At 43.1% G+C, this 15,442-nt stretch overlaps 1 protein-coding gene across 1 annotated transcript in view; it reads left to right on the top strand.

Annotated features, from left to right (window-relative positions):
- Nucleotides 1-12,732, top strand: part of LOC143282277 (uncharacterized) — a 65,349-nt gene extending 52,617 nt beyond the window's left edge. The window contains exons 6-9 of the mRNA XM_076587876.1: nt 1,964-2,098; nt 2,731-2,860; nt 5,093-5,173; nt 12,661-12,732. Of these exons, the coding sequence (XP_076443991.1) occupies nt 1,964-2,098; nt 2,731-2,860; nt 5,093-5,173; nt 12,661-12,732 (418 nt within the window). The remainder of the gene's footprint in view (nt 1-1,963; nt 2,099-2,730; nt 2,861-5,092; nt 5,174-12,660) is intronic.
- Nucleotides 12,733-15,442: the final 2,710 nt, after the last annotated feature.

The following is a 15,442-nucleotide window of genomic DNA, read 5'->3' as shown; positions in this document are numbered from 1 at the left end:
CATTTGTTATTTCGCATGTTCATTTTTGTGTTATCAGTGTCATCTTTCCCCTGTGTTGATTATCCTGAACGTCACAAATGACGTGAAAATTATTAATACGTATTCTTATCATTGCCTCCCTGTCTGTGTCTGTCTGTCACTCTGTTTCTGTCTCTCTGTCTGTCTCTCTCTCTCTCTCTCTCTCTCTCTCTCTCTCTCTCTCTCTCTCTCTCTCTCTCTCTCTGTGTCTCTCTGTCTCTCTCTCCCCACCCCCACGCCCCTCAAGTCGATATCTCTCTTCTTTCTCCCCTCAGTCATTCCACCATCACCCTCTTTCCTCTCCCCTCTTTTCACCCCATACAGTATCCTTCAGTATAAAAAAGAGAGATCTTTTTTAAACACCGGGTAGTGACCTACATCCAAAATGTTTCCGCGCTGGTTTTAAAGTGGCGCTGCTGACGTCAGACATGATAATTGCCGGGTGGTTTTTTTTGTTTTTTGTTTTTGTTTGTTTGTTTTTTGTTTGTGTGTGTTTGTCTGTGTGTCAGCCTTGGTGTCAATGGACTGAAGTTCACCACTCAAGACAACAGTATATATAGTAAAATCTCTAAAAACTGGAATCGAGTATCAGTCCAAGCAGAGTGTAGGCGTCGTTAAGACCGTAGGATGTGATGGTACAGATACTTACTGCCTTTCACGTGCCTGTATATATCTTGACCTTTCGCGAAATTGTTGGTGAATGATTTGTGAAAAAAAAAATGAAAAAAAAAAGGGAACAGCAGTTCATGAAAAAAAATATATTATCGTTAAAAAAAAAAAGAAGCAAAAGCAACCCCAACCTCTGTGCCTCTCCGTGTACCCCCTCCCTCTCTGTCTCTATATATGCTTTCATAGTATACACATCATAATGATCGTTGTTCACAAATTCAGTTTGGCACGCGCGGCGTCTGTGTGTGTGTGTGTGTGTGTGTTTTCCAATGAAATGATTTTCTTCCTTTAGATCTTTTAGATTAAAGTGTTGACCATGTGTGGATTAAATAGGGATAATATATGAACAGTGCAGCCATCATTCCATTAATCAAAATATTAAAGTGCGGTTTTTAAAATGATTACTAATTCCAGTGCAAAGCTAATTACATGTCACATTACAGGAAAAAACTCCAATTGGACGATGTGACTGGGATTCAGCAATTTCGATTTATAATAGTTATTTGGACATAAATCATTCCAGGCTTTATTCTGAAAATTAATCAATACGCATTTGGAAGACATTTGACAGAACTACGACACTGAAACAAAACAGTTTTATACAGTCAGCTTACCGCTGGTATATTGGTATTACATAGATACGTTGTATTGTTTATTTTCCTTGTTGAACAAAGCATCAGAAAGCTGTCTGGTGGTTATTTCTGTAAAGAAGATTGCAACACTTGTCAGTATTGGAAGGAGTCTTTATACGTAACAGTTGAACTGGATCTTTAAGCTGTCTTCCTGCTGGCTCTCGTTTCCACAGGAAAAGATTGGCTTTGTGGAAAGGGTTGCATGGGTAGGGCGGATGTTTGTATTGAGTTTATTATGTTAGTCTTTTGTTTATACTGTTGTTGTTGTTTAATGCGTTTTGTAGTTTCAATCTTTTCATTCAAAATAAAAGAAGAGGAGATTCGTTGTTTTGTGTGTCTGTGTCTGTGTCTGCCTGTGTGCGCGCGCGAGCGCATGGGATGTCACATTAGATTCATTCCAGCCTCTTAAATAACACAAAATCACCACCCACCCCCATTGTGTTCATGACACTAACGCCCATTTTCCCTCCGCACACGCACGCACACACACACACACACACACACACACACACACACACACAAACACACACAGGACAATAAAGCAAGGGTAGTAAGCCATCAAGGGCGGGTAGAAAGGGAGGAGAGATGTCAGGGGAGGGGTCAGCAAAACCATTCAGAAGTGCTCCGTGGCTGTGGTGTTTCAGGAAGGACTATGCCTCCATACCCAGGGGCCATCTGACCTATGTGGCGCCCGAGTTACTGAAGACACTGAGGGTTATCCCCCCTAGACTGGTGCCCAGCGCCGATCCCTCCCCCGAGTCGGACGTGTTTGCCTTTGGGTGGGTCTGTCTGTCTGTCTGTCTGTCTGTTTCTCTCTCGGTATGTCTGTTTCTTTTTTGTCTGTTTGTTGCTGTCTGTTTATGTGTGTGTCTGTGCTTGTGTGTCTATCAGTCTGCTTGTTATATTCTGTCAGGCTATGGATCTGTCTGTCATTATTTCCATCTGTTTGTCTGTCTGCCCCAGTGTTGCTATCTGCCTGTTTGTGTGTGTGTGTGTGTGTGTGTGTGGAATCGAAACTGGTTATACACACAGCTGGTACACGCTTTCGTAGGCACACTCTTCCATGCCTGAATAAATACACACCTTCCTCGCCGTGAACACGCACACAGAAACACACACTCAGTCACAAAACGCACGCACACAACCTGAGCACGTACTGGAAACACCCCCCAGTTCTGCTGTTGAGGTCAAAACACACAACAGGCAGCAAGTCAGACAGACCCAAAGTGGCTGTATCCAGATATCCACATCCTCCCGTGTGTGACTGGCGGAGTGAACGTCCTCGCCTTGTTGTGAACACTTCTCTGACGATTCCGTCTTGAGGGGAACAATAGTGGAAATGATAGCCTGGGAAGCACCGTTACCTGCTTTCTGAGCATGTCAGACAATGTGCATTTTGCTGTGTCCTCAGAACCATCATGTACGAAGTGCTGGGAGGGGCGCACCCGTACCCGGGCTTCCCACCCGAGTCGGTCATCTGGAGCGTGTGTAGCGGTCACCGCCAGAACCTGGCCAACATTAACTGTACCATCCCTCTGAAGGTCGGTCCTCCCAGGTGTTTTCGTTTTTTTCTGTCTTTCTTTCTTTCTCTCTCTCTCTCTCTGTCTCTCTCTCTCTCTCTTTCTTTCTTTCTTTTTTGCTGTTGTTTGTATCTGACCGTGTGTCGGAAATGTCGCCATGGTATATCAGCGTTGACAGGGACTGTCAATATCAAGTGACTGTGGAAGAAGAAAACAATGCTGGTTTGACGTAAAGGTCCGGGTGGGGGACGGGTGGCTGGAAGCGGGCCGGTTATGTCATGTCAGCACGCGCTGAGACGGGACAGACAGCAGATCGATGGCAGCACTCGGTGGTAACGCGTGGGGTGTAACACCGACGTGGAATGCGAGCGCGTGCGCACTCACATGACTTTTGCCACACACACACACACACACACACACACACACACACACCAGTATCAGTAACTCAAGGAGGCGTTCGGACAAATCCACACACACACACACACACACACACACACACGTTACACCTTCCATACTTCCCCGCGCGCCCACACACAAACACACGCGAGCGCTCGCAGTTCATCCTTGCCAAAACAAATAAAATAAAATAAAATAAATAGATAAATAAAATTTAATAAAATTTAAAAACCAAAAACAAAAAAAAACCCTTCATCCTTGCATCAACACACACACACACACACACACACACACACACACACACACACACACACACACACACACACACACACACACACACACAGAGGAGGGACAGAGCAGACAGAGACAAATTGATCGTGGTGAATACGAACGTGACAGAGGGGGTGTCGGAATGTCAGTGGGGTGAATGAATGTCGCTCTGTTATGCCAGCCAGGCCGCCCCGCAGGAAATCCATACAGCCACAGCCCGTGGCCTGGTGACTGCACACTTCATATCTCGCCAACAGTTCATTTACCTGTTTTTGTTTCGTTTTGTATGTGACATAATTGAATGAATGACACGGTGTGTGGGAGGGAGGAGAGAAGGGTACGAGTTTCTGTGTGTGTGTGTGTGTGTGTAAGCGCGTGCGCTCGTGCGTGTGTATATCTGCGTTTGTGTGTGTGCGTGAGCGCGCGTGTGTGTGTTTACGTATACTAGTGTGTGCTTGCGTCTGTCTGTCTGTCCGTGTGTGTGTGCGTGTGCATTGTGTAATAGTTTCTTGCAGCCTGACATTAAACACCGTGGTCCTACGGGAATCCCACATTTCACGAAACCTCTTTTATGATTGCCGTACATTTTCGGATACCGCTAGTCAAGGTTTATTTCTCTCTGCTTTGTTGGCTTTGTCTGAGACAGGTCTGTGTTACGTATTTATTTTTGACTGACAAGCAGCAAAAAGACAAAAAGGAAATCTATCGTGCACTGGTCCTGTTTACAACCACTGCCACACAGTGTTCCAGTATCACCAATCAGCTCATTTGTTTCCTTTTCTGTACATGGCATCAATTGTGTGTGTGTGTGCACGCGTGCGTGGTTACATTGCGTAATTGTTGTTGGTGCAGTCTTGAAGCCCTGTTTAAACTGTTGTCAGAATTGATTATGCACCTCTTACGGTTATGGCCAAAATCAATTTACATCTGCTTTAGTTATATATATGTGTGTGTGTGAGTGTGTGTATTGTGTATTCTCTCTCTCTCTCTCTCTCTCTCTCTCTCTCTCTCTCTCTCTCTCTCTCTCTCTCTGTCGTCTGTTGCATGGGAGGCGCCGTGGAGGAGACGGTTAGGCATTGGACTTTTGATCCAGTGTTCACCAGCGATAATAATCAAAAAGGCCCCGTTTCGGCATGGTGTTGTGTCCTTCGGAAAGGTACTTTACTCCGATTTCCTCACTTCACCAAGGTGTGAATGGACATCTGCCTCCGGTTGTGGAAGGTGAAAACGGCAGGAGAGGATTGGGCCCCGCCTTCCTGTGCCGAGTTCTTGGCACAGCGGATGTAGGTTCACTGCATGCCCCGATGGCCGTTAAAGGATATACTTATTAGGATCTTTAACTCTCTCCATACGAACCGCGAAAGAGACGACGTTAACAACGTTTCACCCCAATTACCGTCATCAAAATATTGCAAGCGGAAGGCTCTTATACTGAAGAGGTGAATGTTGACAAAGAATACCACAATTCTGACGACGGAAGCTAAAGGTTGGGTCATTGAGACACCCACTGGACATCCGAGGGGTCTGTGTAGAGGAGAAGAGAGGACTGGCCGTACTGAGTGAATTAACCTGTTTGATTTGTTGCAGAGCCTGATCGAGGACTGCTGGTCCCACGAGCCTCTCTACCGCCCTGACTTCCCCGAGATCAGCAAGGAACTCCACAGAAATGTCAGCACATCTCCTCTCGTCTGCTTCTCTCCATTGTTTCTGCCTCTGTCTGTCGTCTGTCTGTCTGTCTTTCTCTGTATCTGTCGCAATCTATCTGCATATCTAAGTGCCTACCTTTCTGTTCATCCCTCTTCTCTATCGCTATTTCTGTGTCTGTCTGCCTCTCTCCCTCTCCCCTCCCTCCCTTTCTCCCCTCCCTCCAGGCGTCTCTCTCTTTCTCTCCCCTTCTCTGTTTATCTCACTCTCTTTCTCCGCTCTATCTTTCCCTTCTCCCCCTCTACCTTTTTCTGCCCCCTCTCTCTACCCTCCCTTTCTCTCTCTCAGTCTGATTGTATGCAGTACGTGTGTAATATATTGATGTTAGTGTGCCTCTGTGATGACTGTGTGTCTGTTTGCATTTGTACATATGTGCATGCCTGTGTAATGTTATGTACACGTTGTGAAGAAACTCGAGTTGATACACTTGTTACCACATGTCCACAAATCTATTTCTCTTATTGGAGATGATGAAGTATTCTGTATGCTGTGTTCCTCAACCGATTTTTTTTTTTCGTTTGTGAAAAGAAACGCGGCTATTGAGGCACGCTTATATACATACACTCGCGCACTTTCTCACATTTTTTAGCTCCAGGCACACATGCCCGCACATACATACGCGTGAGTGAGTGAGAGAGAACACTGAACACTCAAATGTGTTACGTCATTAACTGTAAAGCTCTAGTGACATAGTAGGTACAAATCAGCACAAAAAATGGTGCAAAACAAATAAAGTGGAACAGAAAGAAAAAAAACAGAATTGAAGCAAAATAAACTACTAAGGGATAAGCGACACTTTGGTACTTCGTCATTAGCTTAAAAAGTCCGTGTGGCAGGGGGGTTGAGTGAGAGAGATCATGAGAATGTATGTGTGTGTGTACAAACGTGGGAGCGTGTATGTGTGTCTTTAACTCTCCATCTACCTGATATTCTTCCACTAAGATTTTTTTTTCAAGAAAACAAAGAAATCTAGCACCACATTTAGTGGTTTAGAAAATAGGAAATTAAGTTCTATTTCTGAAGCCCATCCCTTTACGTGTAGAGAGACCTTTCATTTGTAACAATGGTCAGTACTGGTTTTCTAGTGTGCGTTTCCATCCGCTGACGTTTATTTTTGGCACACAAGTAACTCCGGTGTTTCACGAGTGAACGGGGGAATGCGGACAGCGTCAGGACAAATCGCCAGGAAACTGGACTCTGCCTTTGTCTCACCACAAAGTGGCTTGTTCAGTCCTGCGGCTTGGTGAACAGGTGGTAACGGAGTTAATCTAATTTTCTTTTCGTCGTCGTTGCGAGGGTGTGGATGAGTGCTTCTGTGTGTGGGTGTGTATGTGCCTCTTTGTGTGTGTGTGTGTGTGTGTGTGACAGACAAACAGAGAGAGCAAAGCTGTTCCTCTGATGAACCGTGCAGTCACCCCGCAGATTAGCAAGAGTTCACAGAATATTTTATGAAGCACAAAAAAACAGGCGTAGTTGCAGATTCTCTCTGTCTCTCTCTCTCTCTCCCCGCAAAAGCGCGCGCGCGCGCGCGCACACACACACACACACACACACACACACACACACAGCACTTTTTTTTCGTCAAAAAGCCCATAAAATCAAAACATAACGCCTTGTGAAGACGCACAGGAGATACAAATAGATACAGCCTTCAATGGCGAAGTGAAAACCTATCCTTTTTGTGAAACATAAACATTCTGTATTTTTCCAAAGATTTTCTTCCTTTCCCTTTCTGTACTGACTCCCCTTCACCTCCACTCTCACCTCCCCCCCCCCCCCAACCCTCCTCACCCCCATCGCCCCCCTCCCTCCCTCTCTCTCTCTCTCTCTCTCTGTGTGTGTCTTGTGACGTCTTTTCGCTGGCTGAAAAGCGTACGTGCAGCAGATAAGGAAAGCAATAAAGTGGAAGAAAACCTATCTCGTTTCTGCGACTGTCAGCTAACAAAGCAAACAACGTCACATCGTTGGGTCTCTTTGGAATTGCAACTTTATTCTTTTTTCCTTTTTTTATTTGTTTCTGCTTCTTCTTCTTTTTTAATAGCCACTTCCTCTTCGGTGCTTTACCTAAGTCAAGGATAGAAATTATTCTTGTCCGATTTTGTTAAAATAATTATATGAATACATTTAGTTGAGAAAATACGCAATCGTGTGAAAACAACGCGCGGTATGCTTTCTTGACGTAAGTACGTGCGTGTTCCCTTGCATTCTGCGTGCGATCGACCAAGCGTGTTTGTGAGTATGTACATATGTATGTATATTTGTATGTATGTATGTATGCTTGCGTGCGCTCGTCCTGTTTTATGCTGAAATCCTTTATTTGTTTTACGTAAGATTTGTATAAAGTAAACTAAAAATTAAATAAGTAAAAAGCAAAAAAAAAAAAAAAATGGTGGCGTGTCTGAAAATCTACAAATGAGCACTTCATTTCAGTCCGATTATTTGTTGTGTGTTCTTATGTTTTGTTCACACACACTTAAACACGGTGGCGTGTCTGAAAATCTACAAATGATGACTTCATTTCAGTCGGATTATTTATGTTTTGTGTTCTAATGTTTTATTCACACACACTCTTACCGGGGACGGAGGGAGCGCGCGCGTATGTGTGTGCGTGCGTGCGTGCATGCATGCATACATACATACATACATACATGCCAGAATATTTATTAAAATTAAATAATTATATTTTTTTAAAAGACCCCACCACCTAAGATTGAACAACTAAACAGCCCCCCTCAAGCTAGAAGGATTCATCAGATGGTGCAGGTTATGCAGTATATAATAGAAGGGTTCATCAGATGGTGCAGGTTATGCAGTATATAATAGAAGGGTTCATCAGATGGTGCAGGTTATGCAGTATATAATAGAAGGGTTCATCAGATGGTGCAGGTTGTGCAGTATATAATAGAAGGGTTCATCACATGGTGCAGGTTGTGCAGTGTATGATAGAAGGGTTCATCACATGGTGCAGGTTGTGCAGTATATGATAGAAGGGTTCATCACATGGTGCAGGTTGTGCAGTATATAATAGAAGGGTTCATCACATGGTGCAGGTTGTGCAGTATATAATAGAAGGGTTCATCACATGGTGCAGGTTGTGCAATGTATAATAGAAGGGTTCATCACATGGTGCAGGTTGTGCAATGTGTAATAGAAGGGTTCATCGCATGGTGCAGGTTGTGCAGTATATAATAGAAGGGTTCATCACATGGTGCAGGTTGTGCAGTATATAATAGGGTTCATCACATGGTGCAGGTTGTGCAGTATATAATAGAAGGGTTCATCACATGGTGCAGGTTGTGCAATATATAATAGAAGGGTTCATCGCATGGTGCAGGTTGTGCAGTATATAATAGAAGGGTTCATCACATGGTGCAGGTTGTGCAGTATATAATAGAATGGTTCATCACATGGTGCAGGTTATGCAGTATATAATAGAAGGGTTCATCACATGGTGCAGGTTGTGCAGTGTATGATAGAAGGGTTCATCACATGGTGCAGGTTGTGCAGTATATGATAGAAGGGTTCATCACATGGTGCAGGTTGTGCAGTATATAATAGAAGGGTTCATCACATGGTGCAGGTTGTGCAATGTATAATAGAAGGGTTCATCACATGGTGCAGGTTGTGCAATGTATAATAGAAGGGTTCATCACATGGTGCAGGTTGTGCAGTATATAATAGAAGGGTTCATCACATGGTGCAGGTTGTGCAGTATATAATAGAAGGGTTCATCACATGGTGCAGGTTGTGCAGTATATAATAGAAGGGTTCATCGCATGGTGCAGGTTGTGCAGTATATAATAGAAGGGTTCATCGCATGGTGCAGGTTGTGCAGTATATAATAGAAGGGTTCATCACATGGTGCAGGTTGTGCAATGTATAATAGAAGGGTTCATCACATGGTGCAGGTTGTGCAGTATATAATAGAAGGGTTCATCACATGGTGCAGGTTGTGCAGTATATAATAGGGTTCATCACATGGTGCAGGTTGTGCAGTATATAATAGAAGGGTTCATCGCATGGTGCAGGTTGTGCAGTATATAATAGAAGTGATAATGAACTGAGCCCTGGCTGTGTCGTCTTTTTTTCCCCAAAAGGATGAAAAAGGAACTGTCCTGGTTTTAATTGTGATTTTAAAATTAGACACGTAAGAGTATCAGTAGCTCAAGGAGGCGTCACTGCGTTCGGACAAATCCATATACGCTACACCACATCTGCCAAGCAGATGCCTGACCAGCAGCGTAAGCCAACTCGCTTAGTCAATCCTTGAGGGGAAAAAAAAGAAAAAAAGGGTGAATAAATAATAGATAAATACATTTTTTTAAAGAATAAAAAAAAAGAACTACTTCTACTAATGATAATATTTATAAGGCGCAAAAACTTGATGAAGCCAACTATAAGCGTACATAAATAAATAAATAAAAAGACACGTAAGAACAGGATCATTGGAGAAGAGTGATGGGAGGGCGTGTATGGAGGAGGAGAAGGGAGCGGCTTGAGCGTTAAGTTGTTCAGTGATGTAAGCTAGCTGTTTCCCCGAAATGGACGTCAGCATGTTTGCCACAGCGAGCGACAGTCGTGTCGCCTTGTGAAGAACTCATCGGGCTTGCAGCTCGCAGGTTGGGGCAGAAAGAGGGCAGGAAAGCACAGATATTGAACCTCCCAATGACAGCAGCTGAAAAGTCCATTGAATCCTCACAGAGACTTTTGTGTTTCACATGACTCAAGTTACGACTTGAATGAGACTCGTCAGTTTTTTGGGTTTTTTTTTTTTTTTTTTTTCGGAAGTGCCAGTGGCCATTCTTTCACGTAACAGACTGGAACTGAGGCACCAATTGCAATTTTATGGTGTTCCAAACTGCGTCAAAAAAAAAAAAAAAAAAACCAATCCAGTGACGTTGAAATGTCGCCTGTAAAGGATGAGACCAGAATCCGGAAGAAAATCGAGAAATAAATTGTGGAGAGAGAACAAGGCAATGCTGGCTCAGCAGGTTGCCTTCAGTCTGTGTGTGTAGGGATTTTTTTTTTTTTTTTTTTTTTTTTTTTTTTTTTTTACCACTTTTCATTTTAGCACTGATCTTTCCATTTGCAAACCACGCTACTATTGTGGCAGAACGTTCGTTAGCTTTTGTGGAGCTGGTAATTCGACCGCGCTGTGTCCTCACGAAGTAAAATGCCAGAGTTCTTTTGTTTCATCCTCTGCCAATACATGTCCCATTTTAAAATTAAAAAAATAGAACCATGGCTGGTCTTGGTCGACAGGGAGCCACCTGTCTTACCTGCACTGTTGGCTACCTCAAGGTCTGCCTCCGGTGAAATTGTCACCTCCCGAAAATCCCTCTCCCGCACCCCCACCTGATCGTTGAGTATATTGATAATAAATTGTAAAATTCATTCTGCATCCAAACCTCGCCTCCACTCGCTCTCTCTTCCCGAACGCCATACACACGAACAGCATCCCAAGAGTGTCCTTGCTGGTCGAGGTCGCTTTGAGCAATCTTCAGGCTGGTCACCTTTCTTTGTCCTAACAGGCTGTGAAGCAAGACGTTCTCTTTCCTTTCACCTGACTTCTTTGTTCGCCCCTGCCCCTGTTCCTCAGGTTCAGAAACCTTACCTGGTCTTTTCTTTGAAGCTTCGTTTACGTTGGTCAGCTTCTCTGTTACGATTTGAAAATTTTGGGACCCAAGCTTCTCAAATTCGACTCGTTCCTATTCCAGTGTGATCGCACGTGCCACGTCGTACACAGATTGGTGGTGGTGGTGGTTGTTTTCCTAACTTGATCAGGTTTTATACTCGATTAGGGATTCATGCCAGGGTCGATTGCAAACGAAATCGACGAATGTTTTCGTTTATTTTAGTAGCTTTAAAAAAAATTAAAATTTTTTTTAGCATTTCGAAAGCCTAGAGAGACTCGTGTTCTTTTGAAACACGGTTTTCTACCTATACATACAAATTTGGGTATGAAAAAACTTAAACAGAAAACCACTTTGTTTGTTTGAACGCGAGATGATCTGACATTCTCTCACACTCCGTAATTCATTGAAAATGTCCCGATTCCGTAAGCCACGAAGAACACATACAATACTGGCTAATTCTAGTTACACGTTTCAAAAGACAACTGAGTCGATTCATTTTTACCGATCATTTCTTTGTTAGCGTTTTAGAATGGTATCAGCAGTACATGTAGAATATTATCAGCTGTCATATATATGTCCACGTCATAAACTACAACTGTAACTTCAAGATTTTCTTCGTTTGAATACGGAAAGAGATACATTCCCTTATGTGTATGGCAGTCAGTCGTGTCCAACTAAGGCTATCAGAGGAAACTGCTGTCCCGAATATCTGGACTAGAGTTTGACTATAGTTGAGAATGTCTTTTCTAAGTTACATCCCGACTGCCTCGGCCAAGAGGGCTTTGGGACAATTGGCGTTGGGATGGTCCCCAAAGGCCAGCTGTCCGCCAAGGCTGCAGCACTTACAGCCAGTGCAATCTTGCCCCCGAGTTTGAGAGGCAGTCATTCTTAAAAGGCTAAACTGAAAATAAATTTCCATTACAGTGGAGAAACCATTGATCATACAGTTCCCACTTTGGTGTTCGCCCAACTGTCAGCTTATGGCAATATGATATAAGCCGAGCGTACAGCCCCCAGTTGCCCAAATGATTGTGAGATACAATGTAAATATCATTTGTGGATAACACACACACACACACACACACACACACACACACACACAAATCGAGAGAGAGAGAGAGAGACACGACGACGCGCACCAGAAATTGATTGAAATAAGCAATCAGTTTGATCCTACTTATTCCTGTTGTGTATTCTCACTTTAACCCTTCCTGAAAACTGTATTCGATTGACTTCTATAAAAGACATGAAACAAGTTTAAATCTCAAATCAAGATTCACTGAAAATCAATCATGCCAAAACATAAGACCGGTCGAGATTACTCAGGAATACTTTTGTATTTTATTCAAGTGTATGAAAGCAATCACTTAATAACTAATATGAATCAGGGGTGGATTTTATTCATGTTTGTGAACTCAGTCAGTGAGTAATTGATTGAATTTGATTCAGGAATAAATGTTTTGTTTGAATCGGGTTTTTTAAAGTACCCTCCTGTTATGTATGTGTGTGTTAATGAAAACCGAGTATGGCTGCCTACATGGCAGGGTAAATAAACAAAATGGTCATACATGCAAAATGTTACTCTGTGAGTATATGGGTGCTTGGCTAAAATGTAATTGAATGACACTGGAAACAATGATGAGTGCCCAGTGGCAGCTCGACCCAGGTAGGCAGCCTGTTGTGCAAATGACTCCGTGTTTGTAAAGCGTTCAGAGCTTGGTCTCCGACCGAGGATAGGCGCTATATAAGTTTCCATATCATATCATATATTTCCTCATTTTTTCAAAGTCGTTTCCTTCTTTGCTTGTGTTCCAGTCCCCACAGTACAAGCGACACAGCTCCTCAGAACCAGAACGCCTCAATCGCAGCCCTGGTGCCCTGGACTGACAGTATGGCCACACACCCGTGAACGTGATGCAGTTTCTGCCCTCAAACTGAGTGGCCACACACCTGTTAATTAAAGTGATGGTTTTCTACGGCAGGATCTGATCTGCTGATGACATCACAGGCGTCTGACTGTACGTCACTCCATCACCTGCAGTTTGTTCTTGTGCAGTAATGTGGAGTGATTGGCTACAGAAAGGAAGACGCGTGCAGCATGGCATTGTAATTACATGTCGCACATCAGGCTGTCTGAAATTGATGTTAACTGCTTGTTCTTTGTGGTTGATACTACATGAAACTGGCAACTTGTGGCATCATGAGAATATGATACACAACAGTGGTTAGTGTAACTGCAGTCATCTTGAAGACTGTGATACCTGGTTACGTGTTGTGGATATCTCGACAGTGTTACAGTTCATGTGTAACAACTGATCTGGAGAATGCTGTGTTGTTGTCCTGTGGAAATCCTGGCGACTGCATCACAGTGATACGATGATTGATTTTTCTTCGTTTCTTTGTTTTGATTTCAATTCCTTGGGACAGTTAGACACACAACAATGCAAATATCCAACGTTCTGATATGCCCTGGATTCTGTAACCACAGATGTGTGTGAAACACTCCAGTATTGATAATGTAATTGACATCTTTGGTCAGGATATCAAAGGCGTGGAGTTCACATGAACTGTTATCAGGCATGATCGGATCAGCATCATCACTTATGCATATCCAGACAATGTTGGGAAAGATGGTTCCATCCCTGGCATTTACAAAACTCTGAAGAGCAGGTAAACAACGTTTTACTTAATCATTTCTTCTATATGATAGAATTTGTTTCATGACGTGTTTGTAATGACAAATCTCATGTCTCTCGGGATATCTTTTTGATGGTGGGGAGTAGGGAGGGATTGGCATACTGTAGAATGAGACACGTGTATATGGTATGTTACTGTGACAGTTTGCCACTAACTGGTCTCTTTATTATGTGTACTTTGAGCAGAATTGACAATTATAACTGCATTCAGCATTTCCAGAGAGTCCTTTTCAGCAGATTTCTACCCATTTGGCTGTTTACAGATTTTACACACTTGACTCAAGGATATTTATTCAATATAGAGCCTCACATATGTAAAAACAATGAGTGAAAGAGAGAGAGAGTGTGTGTGTGTGAGTGTGTGTGTGACACAAGCATCTGTGTACCTGCATGGTTGTTTGCATGTACATTGTCATGTAACACTAACAGCATCTTTTTTCTGAAGAACAACCACAATACCAAACATGGCCCATTGACAGAAAGTAGCAGAATCCCTTTCAGACAAAGAACTATACCACAGTTGCATTTTCAAAATTTGATGTGGACTTAACAGTTGTCAGGAGTGCGTGCTGACAAACTCTCAGATGCATTTTTAAAGCAAAAAAAGATTCATACCCAAAATCAGACGTGCCAAAACAGAACTTGTAAGGCAGCAGTTTTGAACGTGAACCAGTGTTACCTGCTGTTACTTGCACTCAGATCTAAATTCTAGCAAGACTTTCAGCGGAAAATTACCTTGTGAGGACACTAGACAACCTCTGTTAGAGGTAGAATGAGATTTTGTATGCTTATTTACAATACACACACACACACACACACACAGAGACTGCACCACCATCTTCAGAATACTTGCACCATTTCTGTCTGATCACAAGAGAGAAAAGAAGCCAAGCACATACTTATTTACTGACTATGAGGCACTACATTTGTTTATATACTAATCACATCACCAGTGATCAAGTGCACCAAAACATCAAGTAGCACATCGGGCCACATGAAAATCTGCTGACATAAGTTAACAAAAGAAAACTGTTGATATGGTCATGCAACAAGATCCAATGACCTTGCTTAAACACTCCTCCAGGAACTAATGAGTGCGGGAGACGGAGGGGAAGACAGAGACATAATTGCAGGATGGACAGGAAAACCATTAGCGATAACCCAGGCTTTAACACACATTCGATAGACCTGGAGGAACCTGGTGTACACTTCTTCTCTGCGGCTTCCCATTGACTCTTCACAGAGTTGTAGAGGCAGAAGAAGAAGAAATTTGTTTTTCATTTGACATGGCAGAAGATAACCAAGGACACCGTTGGGACCCAGAAGAAACAATAATGGGTGTAAGGGGTGCCACAGGGGGCCAACCTGGCTTGCAGTGCAGACAACCACCATCACAGGGCCCAGTCCTTGGACTGCTGCCTTCAGTTTTTCTTTTTCTTTTATGAATATCTGTTATGTGATCTTCTCACTTTCTTTTCTTCTTGTATTATTGTATTGTATTACTCTCTTTTGTCACAACAAATTTCTGTGTGTGAAATTCGGGCTGCTCTCCCCAGGGAGTGCGCATCACTACACTGACAGTCCCACCCATTTTTTTGTGTTCTTTTCTGCCTGCAGTTTTATTTGTTATGCTATCGAAGTGGTGTTTTTTTTTGTTTTTGTTTTTTTGTTGTTTTTTTACAGAATTTTGCCAGGGACATCCCTTTTGTTGCCAGGGCTTCTTTTATGTGCGCTAAATGCATGCTGTACACAGGACCTCAGTTTATCATCTCATCCAAATGACTTGCATCCAGACCTCCACTCAAGGTCTAGTGAAGGGGGAGAAAATGTTGGCAACTGTTGGTGTGATTCAAACCAGTGCGCTCAGATTCTCTTGCTTTCTAGACGGATGTGTTACCTCT

This window comes from Babylonia areolata, chromosome 5 (genome assembly GCF_041734735.1).
Source record: "Babylonia areolata isolate BAREFJ2019XMU chromosome 5, ASM4173473v1, whole genome shotgun sequence".
Classification (NCBI taxonomy): domain Eukaryota; kingdom Metazoa; phylum Mollusca; class Gastropoda; order Neogastropoda; family Buccinidae; genus Babylonia; species Babylonia areolata.
This window is presented reverse-complemented; position numbering and strand designations above follow the sequence as displayed.